The sequence below is a fragment of the Lactuca serriola genome, chromosome 1 (assembly GCF_051521515.1).
Source record: "Lactuca serriola cultivar US96UC23 chromosome 1, Lser_US96UC23_V15, whole genome shotgun sequence".
Taxonomy (NCBI): Eukaryota; Viridiplantae; Streptophyta; class Magnoliopsida; order Asterales; family Asteraceae; genus Lactuca; species Lactuca serriola.
Window position 1 is genome coordinate 33,067,536 of NC_136408.1, and position 25,339 is coordinate 33,092,874.

The 25,339-nt window shown below is 32.5% G+C and overlaps 1 protein-coding gene across 2 annotated transcripts; it reads left to right on the forward strand.

Moving 5' to 3' along the window:
- The first annotated feature begins 4,206 nt into the window (after positions 1 to 4,206).
- LOC145081465 (CASP-like protein 4A3) lies at positions 4,207 to 10,161 on the forward strand. Of its 2 annotated transcripts, none has more exons than XM_079023246.1 (3): positions 4,207 to 4,726; positions 9,471 to 9,606; positions 9,811 to 10,161. In XM_079023246.1, the coding sequence occupies exons 1-3, from the start codon at positions 4,251 to 4,253 to the stop codon at positions 10,003 to 10,005; spliced, it is 807 nt and encodes a 268-aa protein (XP_078879372.1). In that variant the 5' UTR covers positions 4,207 to 4,250; the 3' UTR covers positions 10,006 to 10,161. The 2 variants fall into 2 exon arrangements, with proteins under 2 accessions (XP_078879372.1, XP_078879371.1); XM_079023245.1 differs by lacking the exon at positions 4,207 to 4,726 and adding an exon at positions 8,030 to 8,701.
- Positions 10,162 to 25,339: the final 15,178 nt, after the last annotated feature.

Here is a 25,339-nt window from a genome sequence, read left to right on the forward strand (position 1 = left end):
ACACGCCAAAGTGTTTGGCAAAAATAACGAATAATTTTTCTTAGTTAAAAGCTTAAAAAAACACTATATGAAACTATATGTAAAATTATAATAATTAGATAATAGTTTTAAATTGTAATGTCATAAAATGGTGTCATCTTGTTTTCGTGGGTTTGTGTGTGCTTAGAATATGGTTGGTTGAAGTAATGGAAAAGAATAAAAGGGAAGTGTTGTTTGTGTGGGCTTTATAACTCAGGGAGGCAAAGCTTACTCTCAAAGTAAATGTAGGAACACTTTTGTACTACGTCTATGAAAGTAATGCGACCCTCCTTATCAATCATAAAGTACAAAATCATATGAACTCAAATATCAACCATATAATGATCGATGACATATGTTGATAACTTTAGTTGTAAGTTTTTCATATATTTTATTTGTTTTTAATTTTAGCTTTTAAAAATCGTTTATATTGATTAGCTATTTGAAATATTCTTACGTAAAACCAAAATAGAATAATCCTATATCTGAATTATTGTAATAAATATATTGGATGATGAAGTTGAGGATGATTGTGACACGAATATTTTGATAAAAATCAAAGTTTTTGGTTCTATGTGATATTATTATTATTAGACTTAATATATAGCAATTTTAATGGAAAAACGAATTAAAGGTCCATAGAAAAACCCCTTGTAAATTGTAATGTTTGATTAAACATAAGGATATCTATAATCATTGATTTTTTATAATTTTTATCATGTTAGATTTTCAATAAATTTAATTAACATATATTTATTATCATGTATCTTGTCAATATGTGTAAGGTCATGAATGATATGGTGTTCGATAGAATTTGGCTTCTGACATGGTGGACATCAAAACATCTTACATTTGGATTAGGAATAGCACCACATTACATAACTTAGATATGATATCTTGGATTCTTGGTGTTCTTCCCCACCTCTCCATCTCTGGAAATCTTTCTATATTCTTGCTAGTTTACAATATATATTCCTTGTTCTAGAAAAACAAAATTTTAAAACTATATTCAAAATTAACTAATCTATTTTTATCTTTATGATTTTTTTATAGAATATTTTCATTCGTTTTGTTATTTTTAAATACATACCATATTTTCATAAGGAAATATTACTTAACAATAGCACCTAATAATATAAATATGTTAGCATATGTGAGTGAAACTAAATAAGTAGACCTAAATAAAGAGTTCATATTTAATATTGTCATAAAATAAAAAGATAACTTTTTTTTTTTGAAGGGAAGGCCACCAATGAAGTGATAATAAATATCGGGACTTTGCAATATTTGATTAATCACAATTCTATATATTCTATTTACTATAAAAGGTCCCAAAAAAGTCATCAGAGGGATATTTCCTATCAAAATTGTTTGTTCTTGTAGCTTTTAGGATTCAAATCCTAGAACAATCCACTTTGTAGTGTTTAAATTTCAAATGACAAAGTAGTTAAAATAAAAGATAAAACTATTATGTATATAAGGCTTGGCAAGGGAGAAAGTTGAAGTGTACGTAGATTTCCATCGTTATACATTATATTTCAATCATTTTCTAGAATCCACAAAATATATTTTTGTTCATTTCAAACGATGAGTTTTTACATAATGAATCTATAATATGTGTTGATTTCTATAAGATGCTACATTATCTAAAAAACAAGGATCAAATTGTATTATACTATTATTCCTCTTTTGAAAAATTGAACTAAAATGGGTTATTATTATACTTATTTGGAAAAATTGTTAGAAAAATCCCAATATTTTCGAAAAAATTTTATTTTAGTCTCAAAAAAAATTTTGAACATAAAAGTTCCAAGTATTTTATTTTGGCTCAAATTAACAATTTTTTTCTTTTAACAGAAAATGATATATTATTGTACAAAATCAAATAATCGGAACTTTTCTATTAAAAAAAACTGAAATAAATTTTTTCTAAAAATATTAGAATTTTTCTAACAATTTTCCTACCTATTTTACCTTTACATCATAATTCGTTGGGAAAATGACTTAGGAGGGTAACTACCTTTTATCCATGTTCACATATCGGCAACTTCTTCTTTTTTGTACATAATAAAGCAACTAACTTGTTTTAACTATTTAAATTATACCAATATTACTGGTTAATACCTGTTTTAACCGGTAACTCAGAGGGAAAATGACTTAGGAGAGTAACTACCTCTTATTCCTGTTCACATATTGGCAACTTTTTATTTTTTTGAACATAAGAAAGCAACTAACTTGTTTTAACTGTGTAACATCCCAAAAATCATGACCAAAAATTTCGTTTTTAATTTAATACTAAAACCATAATTGTTAAACCATTAATTTAATACTCCGGCATCGGGCCCCGTCCGGCATCAGGCCCCGCCTGGCATCGAGCCCCGCTCAGTATATAGATATGTCTCTCTTAGGCCCTACCCACTAAACACATGCAATCATATAACATGCTAATACATAAAGAAACATACTCTGCTAATAATGAGATACGAAACTCCGTCCATACTCAGCTAGTTCCAGCCAGGGCTTCAGCAGTGCAAGGTGAGTCTCCTCACTGCGTGAATGAGTCTAAGGCCACAATGCCAACCTATGTAGTCTATGAGTAGGAAGACCCGGGGGTTAGCCCTAGGCATGGTATGCTAGTATGTTATTCTATACCAAGGTCCGATGTCGAGCGGGTGCCCGAAGAATGTTTGTATGTTAGATTATACTTGTTGTCTGTGTGATACTTGTATGTGCCTGGTAGGGAGGTGAGTGTGGGCGAGGTCCCGTATCTCATCACTAGCTGAGTACAGACGATGTTCCGTATCTCATCATTAGTAGAGTATGTTTTTTAGGACAAAGATATAATAAAATATGTTTTTTTATATGTTAGCATCTTATATGATTGTATGTGTTTAGCGGGCGGGGCCTAAAAGAGACGGATCTGTATACTGAGCGGGGCTCGATGCCAGGCGAGGCCTGATGTCGGGCGGGGCCCGATGCTAGAGTATTAAATAAATTGTTTGACAATTATGGTTTTAGTATTAAATTAAAAATGAAATTTTTGGTCATGATTTTTGATATGTTACACAGTTAAAACAAGTTAGTTGCTTTCTTATGTACAAAAAATAAGAAGTTGCCAACATGTGAACAGGGATAAGAAGTAGTTACCCTCTTAAGTCATTTTCCTTTTGAGTTACCGGTTAAAACATGTATTAGCCGTAGGGGTGTAAACGAGCCGAGCCGAGCCCGAGCCTGACCAAGCTCGAGCTCGGCTCGTTTAATTTTGAAGAAGCTTGAGCTCAAGCTCGATTCGAGCCTTAAAATGAAGCTCGAGCTCGGCTCGTGAACAATTTAGTGAGCTCGCGAGCCTAAACGAGCTTAAACGAGCCTATATATATATACACACTCACACACACACACACACACACACACATATATATATATATATATATATATATATATATATATATATATATATATATATATATATATATATATATAGGCTCATTTAGGCTCACGAGCCCACTAGCTGAAGCTCGGCTCGAGCTCGTTTAATAAACGAGCCTCATATTTGGGCTCGAGCTCGGCTCGGGCTCGTTTAATTCGATCTCGAGTTCAGCTTTTAACGAGTCGATCCCGAGTAGCTCGCGAGTAGCTCGGCTCACTTACACCCCTAATTAGCCGGTAATATTGATGTAATTTAAACAGTTAAAACAAGTTAGTTGTTTTATTATATACAAAAAAAAAAAAAAAATTGTTGTGAACACATATAAAAGATAGTTACCCTCCTAAGTCATTTTCTCTAATTCATTGCCAAAAGTACAAATAACATGATACATTGTCGAAACTTGACTATAATGGTCAAATTCACGTATGGTTAAGAATTTAACTTAAATCTTTGTCGAATTCTTCAAATTTTACCTAAGTTTCAACATTCTTAAAGTCAAATCAAATTCATTTTCTTAAATATAACCTTGATAAATATTTTATACATATCATGAGATTCGAGGTTGAAATCGAACATGAATCCTAATAAGAAAATAGTCGATCAAACTGTTGACTCTGGTCGTCCCAAATAATACAAAATTGAAACTAAAAAAAATTATATGCCAATAATTAAATTATTATTTTTTATATTTGGTTTTGGAAAAAAGTTTTTTCCTTTTTCCCTCTCTCTCCATCTCCTCTGGCCCTTTTTAAACTTGGAACTTCCTTTCAATTCTCTTCCCAGTTCCCACCACTGGAAAATTACCATGAACAACAACAAAGACGCCAAGCGCCACCACGGTGCCACCACTAACAACCAATCAATATCCCACACCGACTCCCAGGACGACGTGTTCCACTCCACTAGCGGTTCGCCTCTTCAACAGGATGAATTCCCATCTTCTCCTTCTAAAGCCATCGTCGCTTTCGACAAGCCTCCGGCAAAAGCTCAGTTGTCTACAGTAGCTTATAACCGATCTGCGAGGGAGGACTCAGTGACTGGTGTCAGGAAGGTAGGTCCCGGCGGTGTTGAAGAGGGAAACGGTGGTGCAGGAAGAGAGAGAAGGTCTAGCGTGGGTACGCTGGGATTGAGGAGGTCGAAAAGAGAAGTAATGGTTGACAGATCAGCATTAGTGTTTAGGGTATTGGAGTTGATATTAAGCGTGATTGCGTTCTCTGTGATGGCAACTGATAAAACTCAAGGGTGGAGCGGTGACTCGTTCGATCGATACAGAGAGTACAGGTATAATTCTTATCAAAGAAACTTGTAATTACAGATTTTCATTTTATCTAATAATTACACGAATTGAGGCCTGACAAGCAATTATAGAACTATCATTTTTTTTTTAGTTTTATTAACTTTGTTATAATGCATTAAACTCTAAAAAGTTGAATAGAAAAGCTTAAAACCTAACTTATAGTATATATTTAAGAGTTAAAAACTATTATTTTTCTCATTGAAGTCTTCAATTGCCATTGAACTTCAAATCCATTGAATGCATGCCAATGTAACATTTTACTAAGGTAGAGTTTAATCCAATGAATGACTTGTTCAACTCTTGGACTCACCATTTTGGATGGTCTAAGTTCAGTCTTAATTGGAACAAATAATTTATTTTTGCGATTATTCACCAAGAAATATACGTGCTTAATTAAAATTTTTAATTTTTAGGATATCATATGCAATTTGAAAATTTGACCTTTTGTCTTCGTTAAGGTACCTTTATATTTATAAACATGAATATTAGGAGTTTAGGACATAACATGTTGCACCGTCTTTAGCGTGTAGGGATTGGTACCCGTGTCAACAATTTTTTTACCTATATGTTGTTTGTTGTCCCACTTAAAAACATGGGACATAGTTTCACTTTTGGATAATTGTCTATGTGCAACATACGTAAATAATATCTTCACCACACTACATGCATCAAGATGAAACGGGTATGTGGTTGCTCCTACTGTTGTGTTTCTTAAACAAAATCGTGAATGGGGTTTGTTAGTATGATCATCGATGAGAAGGGGTCACCTGTAATGTGGTCCACGTTTAGGGTTCTTAAGTTTGAAGGTAGGGAATATATCACGATGTTAACGAGCACGAGCACCGGTGGTAGGTGACGACATTAGTGGCGTACTTGGTGGTTTAATGGTTAAGTGGTTAGCCGGAAAGCTGAGACTAAAGTTATTTTGTGATGGTGTATGTTTTTGGGTTGCTTGGCTTCCATTTTCAAAAAACATGGGTGTGAAAGTCGGTCGGGTAGAGATAGTGGCGGATCATCTTTTAATTCTTTTAAATTTAAACTATAAAATAAATAAAAAAATAATAATAATAATAATAAAGAATGGCTAAATAGTATTTATACATCTTGCAAGGACCAAAAACTCAACGAAAACATACAATGACGGACTGTTCGAGTTAAAAAAACAAGTGAGGAACTAAATACATAAATTATTTCAAACCACAGGAACCATTCATGTAATTTACGTTAACCTTTTATTGAAAGAGTTTGTATGAGATAGTGTTGAGATGTTCTTGTTTTGTTGATTCTGTACATATAGAGAACTTTAAGAATGACCCTTATGGTTTGCTTTTTGTGGATAAAGTAAAAGAAAAAAAACTTTTAATTTGTAAAAATAGCCTATTTTGTAAATTTGGTTGTGGATTTGATTCTAACACCACTAACTAGAATCCGTTAAGTTCTTAACAAATTATCAATCTATCCTTATTTATGTATTTTTTTTTTCATTGTCTTTTATTATTTCTAATATATTTTTTTTAGATTAAAATCCACCACTTCGTTTTCACTTCAATAGTGAACATCATACTACCGTCATCTGCTTCTTCTCTACCTCATTGCACCCCCACAGAAGAAGAAAACCATCAAAATAACCAAAACTTGTTGTCTCATTTTCTACACGTTATATATATATATATATATATATATATATATATATATATATATATATATATATATATATATATATATATATATATATATATATATATATATATATATTCGTAGGGGTAAAGGTTCTTTTTCAATGGTGCTTTCTTAAACTACAAAAAACCCAAATGCAACGCTAAAATAATTTTAGTTTGAGAAAACCACGTATGACATATAGCATATGTTTGCAACAATTATAAACGGGGGTAGATGGTCGGAGAAATTTTTTAAAGCGGGAGGTAATCGAAATCCCAAACCAACGGACGTAATGATAATAGTATTTCCCTGCCACTTCCGACTTGTATCTGCTCTCACCACAACACCCCAAACTAAAAAGCACTTCGATGTCCTACTTCACCTCTTTGTCCCAATCTCTGTTTTTCTCTGGCCACTGTCTCTAGCTGCCTCCACCTACGATACACAATGAAACCTTCAAATAATATTATCTTTTAATGTTGAAAATTTTGTACTTTTTGGTAAAGAAAATACAAACAGTAAAGACTATTTTTATATTTTTTTCCTTGTAATAATAATATAATAAGGATTAAATTACACGAATGGTCCCTATGGTTTGGGATAATTTGCATTTTTGGTCCCTAAGTTATTTTTTAACTCGGAAGGTCCCTACAATTTGTTTTTGTTGTGTGCTTGGTCCCCGTCTTACCTAAAAAGACTATTTTTCCCTTGATTTTTTATTTTATTTAAATAAGATGGAATAGGTAAGGTAAGATAGGGTGTGGTGGAAGTAGGGTTGGGGTGTGCATTAAAATAAATTAAAAAATCAAAGGCAAAATAGTCTATTTAGGTAAGACAGGGACCAAACGCGCAACAAAAACAAACAATAGGGACCTTCCGAGTTAAAAAAATAAGTTAGAGACCAAACATGCAAATTACCCCAAACCATAGGGACCATTCATGTAATTTACTCTATAATAAGAGTTTGACTGTTTAATAAATTTTTATATTTTAATAAACTGATATCATAAACCGGTGAAAATAAAGGTAATATTATTTTGTGAAATGAACTTTTGCTATTTAGTAATCATTTTTATTTGTTAATGATTTGCAATTGATTATATGAGGTTATTATTTGATCCATAAATAATTAGAAACAATTTTTTGTCTAAATATTTAAATTGTCTATATCTCCATTGTTATCAGGCTTAATATATATATTTCAATTAGTGCCTTATATATATATATATATATATATATATATATATATATATATATAATTTTCATAATTAATTTAAATGGTGTCTTCTTATTTTGAAAAGGCTGTGTGTGCATATGTTAGAATATGATTGGTTGAAGGAAAAGAAAAGAATAAAAGGGGCAACATTGTTTGTGTGGGCTTTATAAGTCAGGGAAAGCTTACTCTCAAAGTAAATGTTGGAACACTTTTTACTATGTATATGTGTAGTGGGACATTTATTTAAAATTTATCTAATGATTTTATGAATTATATTATTATAAAGTTATAACAAATATTTTTATATTATTAATTTAAATTGTTTTTTATTTTATTAAAGAAAAAAGTCATCAAACTGTCGACTCAGGTCGTCCCGAAGAATATAATTTGAAATGAAAAATTATTTATATGCAAATGATTAAATTATTTTTTACATTTGGTCCCAAACCCACACAAAGGTTTTTCTCCTTTTTCCCTCTCTCTCCATCTCCTCTGGGCCCTTTTAAACTTGGAACTTCCTTTCATTTATCTTCCCACCACCGCGGCAAATCGCCATGGACAACCACAAAGATGACAAACGCCACCACCGCACCACCACAAACAACAAATCAACCTCCGACACCGAAGAGTACTACTCTCCTGGTACTTCACCTCTTCAACCCGACGAATTATCCTATGCCCCTTCTAAAGCCATCGTCGCTGTCGACAAGTACTATACTTCCTCAAGATCTCCTACTTCGCACCATCAAAAGCTTCCTCAGACCTTAAATCTACAACCGCCGGAAAAATCTCAGTCGCCTACGGTAGCCTATAACCGATCGGCGAGGGAGGAATCGGTGACTGGCGTCACGAAGGTAGGCCCCGGCGGTCTTGAAGAGGGAAACGGTGGTGCAGGAGGAGAGAGAAGGTCTAGGGTAGCGACGCCGGGATTGAGGAGGTCGAAAAGAGAAGTGATGGTTGACAGATCAGCGTTAGGGTTTAGGGTATTGGAGTTGATATTATGCCTGATTGCGTTCTCTGTGATGGCAGCTGATAAAACTCAAGGGTGGAGCGGTGATTCCTTCGATCGATACAGGGAGTACAGGTAAAATTCGTAAGAAGAAACTTGGTAATTACCCGAATTTGAAATCAATTGGAACAATTTTTTATTTATTTATATGATCCTTTACCAAGAAATTGGTCTTATGGCTAGTTTAAAGAGTGAACTAAAAATAACTCTTTGCTTACTTAAATGTGTAAATTTTTAGGGTTTTATACTAAAACTAAGGGGTTTAAATTTGAAATTTTGATCTTTTGTTTTTACTAGTTCGAACAATTCTGCTCTAAAGTAGAAGGGATCTATTCTTTTTTTTCTCCAAACGAATAAAGTGAGCAATAATTTTGCAAGTATACCTAAGGAATGCATCCTTAGTGGATGTTCTCCAAGAAAGGAGAATAATGGGCGTTTGGGTATGATCTCAAAGGGATTCTTGCAATGTTCAAGAATCATAATCAGATAATTAGTTGTAATAAACTCTAAAAGTTATGGCTATTACTATATTAAGGTAGTAATCTTAGATTTAAAGTCATGGGTATTAGAACAGAACAGGTTGTATTGTTTTTGACTTTTAGGGATTGAGAACGATATAAATGAGAGTATGAGACAAAAATTGCAATATGTTGTTCCACCTACAAATACGGGACAAAGATTCATTTTTGAATAATTGTTAGTGCACAAGTCTTGAATGTCCTCTTCATCGAAGTTAGCCCTAGAAAGTTATTCAGGCATCCCATTTTTACAATCAACATCTTTAAAGTGTTTTATAATTGTTATTATTCAATTATATCATCCATTCCCTCATTTGCTTGTGTAGGTATGTGGTAGGTGTGAATGCTATTGCTTTTGCATACGCAGCATTTCAAGCAATTGACATGACATACCTCTTAATTAATGGAAACCATATCATCTCATACTCTCTTCGCCCTCACTTTGACTTCCTAATTGACCAGGCAAGCACCTCAACCACATCATGTATTTTTTATGTTGTACTTGTGTAGGGCCCACATGACAGGACATAACAGAACAGATTGTACTGCATTTGGCGGAGTTAGACTATTCTCAGATCTCAATCTTTAGTCATGTCCTGTCATGTGAGTTTTGTAGCTCATCTGTTTTGTATTAACTAAATAACATAATTTATATTATGACTGTAGATACTTGCTTATCTGTTGATATCAGCATCATCTTCAGCAGCCACTAGAGTGGATGATTGGGTGTCAAATTGGGGAAAAGATGAGTTCACACAAATGGCAACTGCATCAATAGGAATCTCTTTTTTGGCTTTTCTTGCATTTGCACTTTCTTCTCTCATATCTGGTTATAATCTTTGTACCCAGAGCTTTCTCTAAACATATTTATCATCATCAGTGTTTTTACACGAGAATTAAATTGTAAACAGGTTGTATAGGTAAGAGGCAATGTGATAAATTATAAAAGAGTAGTTTCTTTCACTTTTGAGGTTGTAAAAATGGTTATCTTAATGAAATAATGCAACCTTGAGCTGATTTTCTAGGCACTCTTGATTGTATATGCTAGGGCTAAATCGAAAAACTTTAACATACTTTCATTTATTTGTGTATTATAGCATCCTACTTTTAGTTCTTTCTATTATAGAAGGTCATCGTTAAATGTCATATATTTTTTTCAATAAAACCGCTATGTTTTAAATTTATTTTTGTAAAAATCATTGTAATTTAAAAAAACATTATTATGTTTTTTTTATCACTATTATCATTAATATTATTTTGACAAAACTTCAAAAATGGTCCTTGTGATTTCCGAAAATATCAAGTTTAGTCTATAAGTTCAAAAACTAACTCCGTTACCATTTAGCCGTTAAGTTAAGGGTATTTTTGTCATTTCACTACACAGGGACCATTTATGAGGTTTTTAATTATTTTTTTTTAAAATAAATATTAAATGGGTCTCTCTCTCTCTCTCTCTCTCTCTCTCTCTCTCTCTCTCTCTCTCCAAATTAAAAGTCTAAACTTCATCTAGATCTGCCACCACGACACTTCATCCACAGTCCAAATATACACAAAAAATTGTATTCCGGCAAACCCCTTCGTCTCCGGCATATATCGACGTTGTCATTCATCAGGTCTCGCCATCTCACTGGCCTCACCATCGTTGGGGCTACCACCACCATCATCATCGCCTAAGAAACCAATATGTACCCAAATGGCCAAACCTACCCCTCTCTTATATATCTCTCTAACACTCTCCCTGTTCCTTCCCTAGAGTGAAAAGCCCAAACAACCTCCACTACAGTTAATTGCCCAGCTCCATGCCTCTCTCGTTCTAGTGGGTTAGATCTGATCGTGAAGATCACCGGAGACACCCAAAAATGAAAAGAAGTCGTCGCCGCCTCTCTCCTCCAATGCTTGCCAGAAAACGCCGATGTCCCCGACAACCCTCCATCTCCCTCCTCTCTGTCACCAACAACACTCTAGCATCAGACGAACTGAACCCGACGAACAGGAGTCCAACTCCCTTTTCTATTCAAATCACTTCTAAAATCCATAAATCACATTCATATCTGTTGATTTTTGAGTTCTTTGTTGCTCTTAGAGTTCTGCATTTTCTTATTATTCTTGTTCTAGTGTTTAATCTCTCTTATTTGACTCTATTTCTTCAATTTCGTATTTCCCCCCTTATGCATGATCTTTTTATTTGATGAACTGGATGTATAAGGGGAAGGTTTAATTCGCATGCTCTGGATATTGATAGTTTAATAAATGGGTTGGAAAGTGGGGAAGATAAGTCGTGCACTGAAGGTGTTCAAAGAATTGCTTGAGAGAACATCTTTGCCAACATTCAGAATCTTGAGATACTACATCGGATTTTCCAGTGAACGAATCCCTCCAAAGTTTAGTGAGAGAGAGTGTGTGGATGGGTTCTTGATGATTGTCGGTAACTGGAGGGGGAGAGAGAGAGAGAGAGAGAGAGTCCTTTAATATTAAATAATTATATTTTTTATTAAATAAGGCAAAAACTTCATAAATGGTCCATGTGGTAGTGAAATGACAGAAATACCCTTCACCTAACGGTCAAAAGATAACGAAGTTAGCGAAAATGACCATTTGTTAAAAGTTTTGAAACCACAGGGACCATCTGTGAGGTTTTTTGAACTTAAGGACTAAACTTGATATTTTCGAAAACCACAAGGATTATTTTTGAAGTTTTGTCTATTATTTTTTTTTTTGAAACCGCAAACGATTTAAGACGAAGCCTATTCATCTGCTACATTTTTTGTTATTTATTGATTTACTAAAATGATTTGACTTTTCAGTTATATTTTTTGTTTTTTTCCCGATGAACTGTTTATTTTTATTTTTATTAATTATTATTATTATTATTATTATTATTATTATTATTATTATTTTAGTATTATGGTTTTGTGTTTTCTATATATTTTTCTAAATAATTTGACCTTTTAGTTTTCCCGTTTTCCGTTTGGGATTCTAGAATTGTTCCATTTTTTGTTTAATTTATTTTTAATTGTGTGTTTTCCATTGCCAACATTCTTAATCGAAATAACAAAACATCATCTTAACAATACCGACTACCAGATATCTAATGTGTTTTATTGAGTACTAGTTGTGAGACCCGTATGTTATACGGGTTGAATAAAACAAAAAAATTAAATATGAAGGTTTAAACAAAAATTTATTTAAATTTAAAATTTAAAATTTAAAATTTGAATTTAAAATGAAACATATTTAATAATATGAGTTGTAATATTGTAATTTAATTATTATTTTCAAATAAGACAATTAATAATTGAGGTTTAAATATGATGTGTTAATTAAAAAAAATTAAACAACGAGAAAATAACACATGGAAAAATATTTATTCAAAAATACCAAAAAATGACATGTGTCCAAGTTAATGAGAGAGTGACATGTGGCAAAATTATTTTCATTTATTAGGGAAGATTTATTATTTATTAGGGAAGATTGTACATGCGCAGTTTTAATTGTAGAACAAATTCAATATTTTTATTTTAAGAATTTTTCTGGTGAAGAGAACACATGAATTTTTCCGGCAAAGCAATTGTCAAATCATTTTTATTATAACGACGTATATATAATGATTTGTATAAATGTAAAAAAAACATATTAAAAAGGTATAATTATTATTATAATCAAATGATGTATCTCAAGTAACTTATTACATAATACATGATTGAAATTTTATATTCACATATTTATGTTATTTTAAAAAGATTAATCATTTGAAGCAAAGCAAACAGACATATTATTGTACTTCCACATCGTTGTAGTTACAATACTTTTGCAAATATATCAGGAAATGACATACTTATTTATCAGTTTAACCAATTGAATCATTCAATCCAAATATTCAATATTAACATATATGAATAACATAGAGTTACTATCGGTAGTCTGAAACACTGAAAGGGGTATAGTTGTTTTTTGAAGCAATTAGTATGTCGTTGACAAAAAATACACACGATTAAAAATAAATTAAATCAAACTAGTTTATAAATCCGAGCAATTGTTTTTAAAACGAAAACAACCAGAATTGACAAACCGGAGGAAACTGAAAATCAGATCATCTTAGAAAAACACAAAAAGTGTAACCGAAGAAAGAAACTGGAAAATCAGATCATCTTCAAAAATATATGATTTTTTTTTGTCTAGAATGATCTTGAATATCAGTTTGAAATATATTTTTTTGTGAGAAAAAATAATTTTAATGTGATATAAACTTGGAATGACCCATTTTGAACAAATTGCCATTTTCCAAATCACACAAAAAAAAAAAAAAAAAAAAAAAAAAAAAAACTTGTTATTTTGATTATATCAACCATTGTTTATTGTTAATGATCAATTATGAATATCCCTAAAAAAAATTATATGAAAGAATAACGTTTAAAAGATGGGTAAACTGGGTATCAAAAGATGCTATGAAAGAATAAGCAGTGTCTTGTAATTGAAACTGAGTCACTAGAGTATTAATCTCCCATATTAGGTTTAAAATTGGTAAATAGGGTATCAAAAGATACTGAACCCTCTAAGACAATCAAATCTCACCTTTAAATATCCTATTGATATAAAGATTTATGGCTTTTTCCAACGGAGAACCAGACGATATAGTTTTTAAGATCATTTATTTTTAATATTTTTCTTCCTGCATTCTAAAAACTAGATCCACAAAATGCACAACTTATTTGATGTTCATTTGTATGGTAGTAGGATTGTGTTTATCTTCAAGGGGTCATTTTACACAATAAACACAGTTACTAACCTTTATCTAATACCGTTTCCATTTTTCATTTTACGTTTACATTTTCTTTAAAAGTGAAAAGCGGGAAAAGAATGTTAAGACAAACTTTAACGTTTTAAGAAAAATAAAACAAATTTCTAAAGTTCTGTGAGCAACAATTTAATATTAAAATGTATCCACTAGCTCATTGTAACAAGGTATGCTAAAAAACGCAAATTTGCTATTTTATACTGAGGTGTCGGTGAGTAGTTATGACGACTGTAATCTAACACTAAAAGAAAAATGTAATATCAGGAGGAAAGTGTGAAATATATCTTTCTGCGATGCCCAACCATGATAGCTATTTGGTCACATATCGTCCGTTGACTACGTCTGTATAGATTCAACATCTAATTAACCGTCATTAATTATATTAGCGAGTAGGATTAAAATATAAAAATTGTTCAGTTGCAAATAATCAACAGATGTAATTAACAATAGAATCTTGACAGAAGCTATATGATTCAAACGAATTAGAATATTTGTAATGGATTAGCAACGAAATTTTCCTGATACGTAAATATAATAATAATAATAATAATAATAATAATAAATAAAAAATCAAGCCCCTTTGACGACATAGGCCCGTGGTTGCACATCCCCTACCTCCTCAGAGTATGTCTTGTCTGTTTATGGGTTCTGGATAGGGATGAGCATCGGAACTGGGTATCCACTTTTGAAATCGGAACCGCCTTGGAACTGATGGTTCTGGAACTGGAATCGCCTTAAGCGATTCCGGTTCTCATTTTTTCAGAACTGCTACTTGTTGGGTACCCGTCGAAACTGGTGTATATATATATATATATATATATATATATATATATATATATATATATATATATATATATATATATATATTAGTATTTTATATGAATATGTGTGTGTTATTCAGACAAGTTTATTGTATATTGATCTGATTTTGTCCGTTTTTAATCTGAATTGATTCGATTTGGACCGAACTAAATTGCAGTTTTATTGACAAAAGTTAATAAAATAGATGTAACTGGGTTACCTGCTCTTGGAACTGGTACCGTGGGTTCCGGGATTGGTTTCAAAAATTTAAGAACTGCCTAGACTGGTTCCGGTTCTCACGAAATAAGGCGGATACCAACTTATGCTCATCCCTAGTTATGGATATGTCAGTTTTTTGTTGATATTGTATTTTTCTTTCAATGGTTCAATTGTCTTAAGATAACAATGTTCATTACGGTTTAGTGGAGCATTTGGAAGTTTCGATATGAAATGTTGTTTGAATCAATGAAGAAAACGATAGGTATTGTTAGATAACATTGTTTCTTAGACCCCGTTTGATAATTTCTGTCCGAGAAAGTTCTGTCTAGAAAAGTGTTGTATGGGAAAGTTTTCTGACTAGGAAAAAAACCATGTTGTTTGATTGTACATTTGATTGAGTGTGCTGAATAATGAAAAATGACAATATTACCCTATTGTTCTATATTGTGATGGATGAAATTGCTGAATAATTATAAAAACATACAAATTGTCATACAAAATCAAAATTACATAATAATCATTTAAAATTCAAATAGAATGTCGATTAAGTTGTTTTTTGTTTTTTTCAAGTGAATGTTACGTCGTTATTCTTTCTAGCAATTTTAAAATTTTCTTATAACTAAACATGTGATTATTGACTCGGTTTATATCCGATAGTGGTTGGATTGATAGATTTTTTTCAAAATATATAAGGATGATTGTATTTTTGTCCAAAAAAAAATAATCCAATAAAAATGAATTAAAAAATTAACTAAAAGAAATTAATAATCCAATAAATTAATATTTATTAATATATAAATATTATATATTTATAAATAATATTTTTTAATATATAATAATCCAATAAAAAGAAATAAAAAAATAACTATTTAAAAGAAATTAATAGTCCAATAAAATAATATTAATTAATACATAAGTATTTAAAAATAATATTTATTAATATATAAGAATTCAATAAAAAAATTAAAAAAATCATTTAAAAGAAACTAATAATGCAAGAAAGAAAGAGACGGAATTTGGGACACACTTGTCTTTTCAGCCAAAAATATATGGTTTTAAAACTTTCTGGTCATATATCTTACCGGGAAAGACCCATTTTTTTGTACATATCAAACAGTCTTTCCGGTCCATTGAGCCAGAAAGATCTGTTTGAACCTGAAAAAATATCAATCAAACAGGACCTTAGTCTTTTGAATATAAAATAAGAAGGTCAAAACTAAAACCTAGTATATTATTAGCAAAATCTCACGACAATAGCGGTAATATATGGCGGATGGTAGGACTCATTAATAATAATAATAATAATAAGTGGATATGTTAAAAATGACAAACAAATTATTTCATCTGTCCATTTTTATCTACTCTAATAAATAAAGGTTTTTTTTTGTCATATGTCATACTCTCATTCAATTTGTCAAATGTCTTATTATTTTGAATTAATTTCTTTTCCACATGTCATTTTATGGGTTTTTCTATTTTAATAAATTCCATATAATAATTTAATGTAATAATTATAATAAATGTAGTAATAAATGAATATCAATTTTATTAATAGACTTACCTTCTTATTTTCAAAATTCTCAAACTAAAACTCATTAGTTTATTTTGTTTATTTATTTAAACTTAAAAGATAAAAACATCAATTTTAACAAGTCATTAGTTTTCTTATTTTTTTTTTTATAAATCCAAAGTTCTTAAATATTTAGACATTTACATTTAATTTTTTTAATTAACTCATGTAATACATAAGTCTTACACCTAGTATACAACAAATACAAAGATTTCAAATATATTTTTATATATTTGAAATTTTTATATTTTTTTTAATTAACCCATATAATACATGAGTTTTACACCTAATAACTTAATATTTTTATGTAATAAACTTTCTAAAATCATCTACTGTTAGTGATTGAACTTATTTTTATCAACTTTTACGTAAGGAATTTTTTAAAACCGTCTTATTTTACTCTTTGTAATAGGCTATAGCCATTAACCTACTTACATGATTAAAATAAAATAATTTTGAAAATTTCATTATCTAAAATTGGACAAAAATAAGTTGAGTAGCTATATAGACGATTTTGAAAAGTTTATTGCTTAAAAATAGACAAAAATAAGTAAAGAATAAAGATGGAGAAACATAAGAGTTTGTTTGTCATATTTTATTTTTTCCCTATAGTTCTAAAGCGAAAAAAAAAAAGAATTTGAAAAAAAAAAAAAAACACTCAGGACATTTTAGTCGTTTCATGTATTTAACCGAATGGTGATGTCAAGTGGGATAAAGATCAAAAATGAAGGATTAGTCAACCATGAACCATGAGGAATTGAGGATAGATGGTATCAAGCGTCTAAAAATACAACTAAAACCATAGGGACCAAAACAGTAATTTACTCTTAATACAACCGAACATACAGAAAAATGTATACAATAGGGACCTAAACTGTAATTTACTCTTATCTTAAAAAAAATAATTGATGAGTCGTTGTTAAACAAAACTGTGGAAGGTACAAAAGCCGTGGTAAAATAATGAGGACTTGTACCTCATATTGTACGTACGTGAACTGCATGTGATGTCAATTATTCCTCTTTAGTATATAATATAAACAACTTATTCCTATTCAATTATTTTATTAAATTTCCAAATATATTTATTGAAAACATAACATCCTACAATAAGACAGATGTACTTAATATGAATAATTTTTTTTAGCATAAAACTATTTGTTAATGAACCAATATCTATTATTATATTTTTTGGGTTATGAATATATAATGTCTTTAAATATTTATTTCACAAAATATACCTAAAAACGTATCATATTAATATATTATTACCACTTAATTTAAAATTGTCCTTAAAAAATTCAGTGTTTACTGTTTATATTTAGAATTTCGTTTTTTATCTTAGACTTTTTCAATCGTAATGCGATTATTATATTTAAGAAATTGATTTATTAGTCATAAAAAGAAATATTTCATTTTTAGTGACTTGTATGATATTTGTAAATGTGTTGTATTTTATATAGATAATCAATATATTAAGTGGAAACAATACCGTATCCTTACAATAGTGATCTACTTTGGAAGATAATAAAACAATATTAGTTTAACGTTTTTTCATCTTCGATTAGTTATCAAATATTTATTGGGTATTTATTAAGAGCTATTTTGGACATATAATTAATAAGGGTCTTTTTATTAACATATGTGTCGATCGATAAAACATATGGGATATACAAAATTGTATTTTATCCTATGTAAACTGCAAGAAAAATGTTAACAACAATAATTATATATAAATTTGTTCTATCTATAAAAATGTAATGGGTAAATTACACGGATGTTCCCTGTGGTTTAGGGTAATTTGCGTGTTTGGTCCCTAACAACTTTTTTTAACTCGAACGGTCCCTACTTTATATTTTTGTTGCACGCTTAGTCCCTGTCCGTTTTAAAAAGACTAATTTACCCTTACAGATTTCTTTTACCATTTTTTAAAATATTAGTTATTAAAAACAAATATTAATATATATGAAAAAAAATATTAATTAGATATGTGGGCCCACTTCCTCATCCCCTCCCATAACACCCCACCCTCCACCTCCATCGTTTTCGTGTCCTTCTCAAACGAACCAGCAACACCACCACTTCTATATTCTCCGGCGAGCCACCATCACCAATCAGATGTAATATTAAATAAAAAAGAACGTACGTCGAAAGTCGGTGTTTCTTTGGCAAACATAAACTATAAATCGCACAACCTGGTAAGGGATCTAGGGTTTTCACACCTCGTTCTCTCGTTATTATATGTCGGAAATTATAGAAAGCTCAACCATGGCAGCCAACGATGGGAACTAGGGTTTCTGAAGCACCAATTTTTGTTCCTGTTCGTGGGAAAAAACTTTGGCAACGGTGAAGATGGATTCTAGGGTTTCTGAAGATCGGTAGGGTCTTTATTTGTTCCCCTCTTTATTCAGTTTCGAACCCACTGAATTCCCCCTTCTCTCACATGGAACAAAAAACGATTTGGTTTATCATTGATATTGTCGGTCTCTAGACTAGATTTTTGTGTTTTAAATGTTGATTTCCCATCATCGAACTTCTTTATTTTCACTGATTTTCGAGACCATAGTTGTTTCTAGGATTCCTCATCGATTGAATAGGCGTTAAGCGGTGAAGGCATCAAAAGGTGTTCTTCTGCTATCGACAAAAGGGTAGGGGGATTCACTTGAATCTGGTTTTCTTCTAGGATTCATCATCATTTTCTGGTTTTATTTTGGTGTTGAATTTGAGTTACAAGTTTGGTTTTAGATGTATATTTAGATTTAGTGTTGAACGTTAGATGACTTTATGTTGATTTTTGGGTAATTTGTGTGGTATGGATCTTTGGCCTGAGATGATGACCGGATTTGGTGTCGGTGACTGGAGGTGGTGGTAAGAACTGTAGAGGATTAAGCTAGAATCAATCATTTTTCCAGCAATATATTAATAATTTAATTTATTAATAATAACTGGATTAATATAAAAAGAACTAACAAAATGAAAATAGTCATTAAGGGCAAAATAGTCTTTTTAGGCTAAATAGAGACTAAGCATGCAACAAAAATATAAAGTAGGGACGGTCCGAGTTAAAAAAAATTGTTAGAGACCAAACACACAGATTACCCTAAACCACAGGGACCATCTGTGTAATTTACCCAAATATAATAATCTATAAATAAGATCTCGATTTCATGGTTCACGGTTGATTATTGAACACTTAAATTTTTTCTTCAGGAAATATTTTGATTTGCCTTTTTATTTTGCCACAAGAATGTCAGTAGAACTTCAAAATTCAAATGATCAAAAGAGGGAGAGGCACAAGATGAGAAGTTGGTGATACCACATGCTCCATCATTCCGTCGTGGGATATACTGTAGTTTTTGTGGGTTAAGCGGCGCGACTAACATGTTACTTCCACTCTTTTTTTCTTTCCTTCCATATATGCAATATGAACCATAACTTGTACCAAAAATATATGGATTGGAAGATACGTATTTCGACATGTTGTAGGTCGAGAGAGTTGAAAATTAGATAAAACAGAAAAACGTAGCGCCTATGTGACATGTGAGTTGTGAGAGGTGGGAGTAGAGATGTTCAAAACAAAATATCTCAAATTTCATATATTTGAAAGTTTTTGAATTTCGGATTCTGGATTTTAATATCCGAAAATCTACTCTTTCAATTTTTATGTTTATAAGTTACGAGCTTACAACCAATCAAAAATTCTATCCACCTTAATATAAACTAGGTGTGAGACCCGTGTATTACACAGGTTGATTTAAAAAAAATTTAAACATTAAATTAAAGTGTAAATAGAAAATATTTTTAATATACAACTTTAAAATAAGAAATGATTAAACGTATTTATTGCAATTTAATATCATATATATGATATTTAATACTTTACATGTATAGTATATGACTTTAATTTTAAAAATTGAAACAAACCAAAAATTGACAAATGGATAATATTTATTTCAAAAATACCACAAAATGACAAGTGTCAAAACTCATGAGAGATTGACATGTGGCAAAAAAACCTTTATTTATTAAAAAGGATTAACAATCATAGATATAATATCTGATTATTAATCGGTAAATTAACTATTTAGAAAGCTTTTTTTTTTTCAAACCGTTGGTATGATTATTGTTTATAAGTCCAACTTCCTGTGACGTAGCAATTAATAATCAAATATAGGGGTTTAAGCCTAACAAATATGTAAAAGATTATCAAATAGCTAAAATTGGGTAATGTTTTTTTTAGCAAAAGTAGCTTATCTGAAAATGATCGATTTGAAATCTCTAATTAGCAATAACATGTGTGCAACATGGATTTGGAAGTTTAAAGCGACTATAGGGGGGCGAGCTTCGACATAATATAGTTAACCGAGTGATACTTACAAATTTCCATTTTCAACTAATAAATATGAATTATATTTCAGATATCATATGTCCGAAATATCAAAAAAAAATAATAATAATAAATAGCTATCTGAATTCGAATCCGAGAATTCAGATATTCAAATTTCGGATATACAAAAGTTTTGAATATTCGGATTTTCGGATAATTTCGGATTGTATACTCAGATATTCGGATTCAGGTATTTTTTTAACACTCTAATGAACATCAAACACTTGCACAAACATTTGAGTCACTTGCCAACCACTGTAATTATAATCAATGTAAAATATTTTGATGATCATCCAGACATTATCTTTACTTGAAACTCTAATCTTTTTCAAGCTTTCATAAGCAAAAATATCAAGTGAATATGAAACATCAAATACTTGTAAAAATATTTGTAACAATCGATTTTTAGTCAATATTGACGAAAAGGGCAATTTGGTCATTTATGAGAAAAAAAGATGAGAATATGAAGTTGTAACTTCCTGAAGATTGCCAAGACAAGTTTAAGTCACTATAAGAGGTTAGATGAGTGAGTTCTAGAGAAAGAATGCATGATAAATGCATTTTTGGTCAAAAGGGCAAAATTGGTATTTTTATGCTTTTTAAGCCAAATTTGTGACTTAATAGATGAATACCCGTATTAAGTGAATGGGATATGACTTGAAAAACATGTAGAATATGTTCCTAGCTTCGCGTGGACATAAAGATCACTGGAAACGGATAGAAACGAAGAAGTTATGTGCGTTTGAAGTTGGAAGAAAAATTGCATTGAGTTAGAATGGAATCAACAATGTACCTTGTTGATTCCCAGGGGTCACGACGTGGCAACACACATAAAATAGATTATAATTAGTTTAAAGAGCTCATTCCGATCAATCTTCATGAGGGATCGATTAGGAGTTGAGATGGGGCGATTTTGCTACCAAAATGATGTTGAGAGAAGCTAGAGATGGTGGATTACAATGATTAACATCTTTTCCCTATTGAGGTAATGATTTCTTCCTCTTATGAAGATTTGAGCTTTAATGGTGGAATCGTTAATTTAGTTAGATTTCTCGAGTGGTTAATCAGTTTATAACTCCATTATGAGGTTATTAAGAGTGTATAAAAGCTTTTAACAAGCTTTGGAAGTGATTTCCATGGTGAAACTAACCCACTGAGAGTTAGGGCTTGAAACCCTAACTAATGATTTTGAGTAATTGATATTTTAGAGTTACATATAATGAATTAGGTATTAGGAAATGCTTAATTCATCAATTGAATGAGATTTTGATATAGAGAATGAAAGATAGAGTTTTAACCTATTGAGTGGTTGTTTTGATCTTAAGAGTAATTAAGCTCTTAATAGGCTAAGATAAGTATTAAAATGCTTGTGAATGTGTATGAATATGCCTAAGAGAAAAAGATGGGTCAAGATGCAGGAATTGACAAAGGAGCTGAAGTGGGACAATTAATGTGCACTAACTGAAAAGGTGAGTTATCACTCTCACTCTTTCTTTATTGTTGTTATATGTGATAGGTTTTTGAGCACAACAACATTCCTATGTCTTCATGCAACCCTAATTTCTTTGGATCTAAGTTTTTCTCTAGTTATACGTGCAAATAGAAGTTCCAAAGCAACAACCCTTATACTAGCATACAATTTCAAAAATCAATATGAAAAACTAGGTTTTGATTGTTACCTTTCTTGTTATCTCATAATAACACGTAATCCAATGATGATCTCGACTCTTGAAAGCTTGAGTGCCTCACGTGTTGCACCTCTAAGGGAATCACAAACACCAAAAGCAAAGGATTAGTGAGAGAGGGGAAGAAATCGGCTATGGTTTCTCTTTGTGAAGTAGTGGCTGATTTCAAGAGGTCTAGGGGCCTTTATATACTTGTGGCTGCTAGGGTTTCAATGGAAAACCCCTAATTCCTTACTTAGGCTCCAAGCATCCCATGGACATCCTTCTTACAAGGCCTTGGACGATTTCTATAAGGCCTCCTATAGAAATTCGTCCAACCCATTGCAAGGAAGTCCAACAGCCCAGTTTGCAACTACCAATGATTTGCAAACCAGTCCCCTTACTTTTAGTTAGTTCCTTTAATCCCAAAATTAATACCAAATTAATTTTTGATTAAATACTAATTAAATAACATGATTTCCAATTAATATATTATTCTTATAATATATTAATAAATCATTAAATAACCTCTCTCTCCAAAGTCATCTTGTCAAGTTGTTATGGTGAAGGCAACCCAAAATAACCATGCTAATATCAGATCAAGTACATACTAATTATAGTTATGGGCTTATACACCTAATCCAACAGGGGAATCTCCAAAGGCTACAACTGGCCATAGGGACGTTGGTGCTCTGTCTTGACCTGACGACAGGTTAAACATCTCTCGACTACCCATGCCACATCTCTCTTCATACAGGGCCACCAATAATCCTTTTTCAAGTCCAAATACATCTTGGTGGCCCCAGGATGGATCGAAAATCTCGACCTATGGGCCTCTTCCATCAAAATCCGTCGGGCTCCACCCGTATATGGCACCCATATCCGCCCATGGAAGGTCATAAGCCCCCGACTATTAGTCTTAAACTCAGAAATCTGCCTGATCACCCGCTCTCTCTTCCGGTTCTCTGGTCTCATGGCCACCGCTTTGGCCTCTCGGATGGTATCTAAGACTAGAGTCATCACCGTCATCCTCATATGCACGTCTCGGATCAGAGCACTCACTGCTCTATGACTCAGGGCATCGACTACCACATTAGCCTTGCCAGGATGATACAAAATCTCACAATCATAGTCTTTTACTACATCCAACCACCTCCTATGTCTCATATTCAGGTTGGGTTGATCCATAAGGTATCTCAAGCTCTTATGGTCGGTGTATATGCTACATCGGACACCATAAAGATAGTGGTGCCAAATCTTGAGGGTGAATACCACCACCCCTAACTCCAAATCATAGGTGGGATATCTCGTCTCGTGAGGCTTCAGCTACCTCGTGGCATATGTTATCACGTGTCCCTTCTGCATCAACACACGGTACCCATTCCTGATATGGATGTATCATAGTAGAATATGAAATCCTCTACTCCCTCCAGAAGGGCTAACACTAGAGCTTCGCACAATCTCTGGCGAAGAGTCTCGGATGATGCCTGCTGCTCAGGCCCGTAAGCAAAGATAACACCCTACCTGATCAATTTGGTGAGAGGAACAACAATATTGGAGAAATCTCTGATAAACCTCCGATAGTAGCCTGCCAAACCCAAAAAACTCCTAATCTCGGATGGGGACCTCGGCACCTCCCACTGCATAACTGCCTCAATCTTGGCCGAGTCGACCAAAATCCCATTCTGGTTAACGAGGTGCCCTAAAAACTGGACCTCTCGTAAGTTGTAACCAACAATCACACTTGGAAAATTTGGCGTGAATCCTCCCCATCCTCAACACCCAAGAATCTCCCGAAGATGCTCTTTATGCTGTTCTCTAGACCTTTGAGTACACCAAAATATCATCGATGAACACGATCATCGACCGATCCAACATGGGCCTACACACCCAGTTCATGAGGTACATGAACACTGCTGGTGCATTAGTGAGCCCGAAAGGCATCACCACAACCTCGTAATGCCCATAACGAGTCCAAAAGGCCGTCTTCTGGATATCCTACTCGCAGACCCTCATCTGATGATACCCATATCTCAAATCAATCTTGGAAAATCAAGATGTTGCAACTGGTTAAACAAATTGTCGATCCACGGTAGTGGATAACGTTTCTTTACCGTCAACTTGTTCAACTCCCGGTAGTCGATGCACATCCGGTGTGAACCATCTTTTTTCTTGACAAAAAGGATCCACGCTCCCCACGGCGAGCTACTCGGTCTAATGAAACCCTTCCCCAACAGCTCCTGGAGCTACGAGGATAACTCCTGCATCTCTGGCGGTGTAAAGAGATATGGTGCCTTGGTAATAGGCACCGCCCCCAAAATCAGATCAATCCGAAAATCCACCTGTCTCTCAGGAGGCACACTCAACAATTCATCAGGGAAAACATTCGGGAACTCACATACTACTGGAACATTGGTAACAAAAATCGGCCTCTTAATGACAACCTGCGTGTCCACCACATATGCTAAAAATCTCGTGCATCCCTGCTGTAGACTCTGCCTTGCCCTTGCGATAGAGCAGAAATCTAATCCAGATCTAGTTCCCTCGCCATTGACCGTAAGCACTCCCCCACTAGGGTCTCGTATCGTCACCATCTGACACTCGCAATCAATCACGGTTCCAAATTGGCTCAACAAATCCATGCCCACTATGACGCATACATCTCTCTCGCTATCGGCACCAGATCTATCGGAAACTCAACTCCGAAAATCTCCAAAACACATCCCCGGAATACATCAGTGGGAAAAACCACATGCTCATTG

What these genes read in the sequence shown, in the direction of transcription:
- LOC145081465 (XM_079023245.1), top strand. Translation starts at nt 8,172, where the DNA reads ATGGACAACCACAAAGATGACAAACGCCACCACCGCACCACCACAAAC. An exon ending in GATCGATACAGGGAGTACAG is followed by an intron (nt 8,702 to 9,470) that starts GTAAAATTCGTA and finishes TTGCTTGTGTAG; the next exon opens with GTATGTGGTAGGTGTGAATG. An exon ending in TTGACTTCCTAATTGACCAG is followed by an intron (nt 9,607 to 9,810) that starts GCAAGCACCTCA and finishes TTATGACTGTAG; the next exon opens with ATACTTGCTTATCTGTTGAT.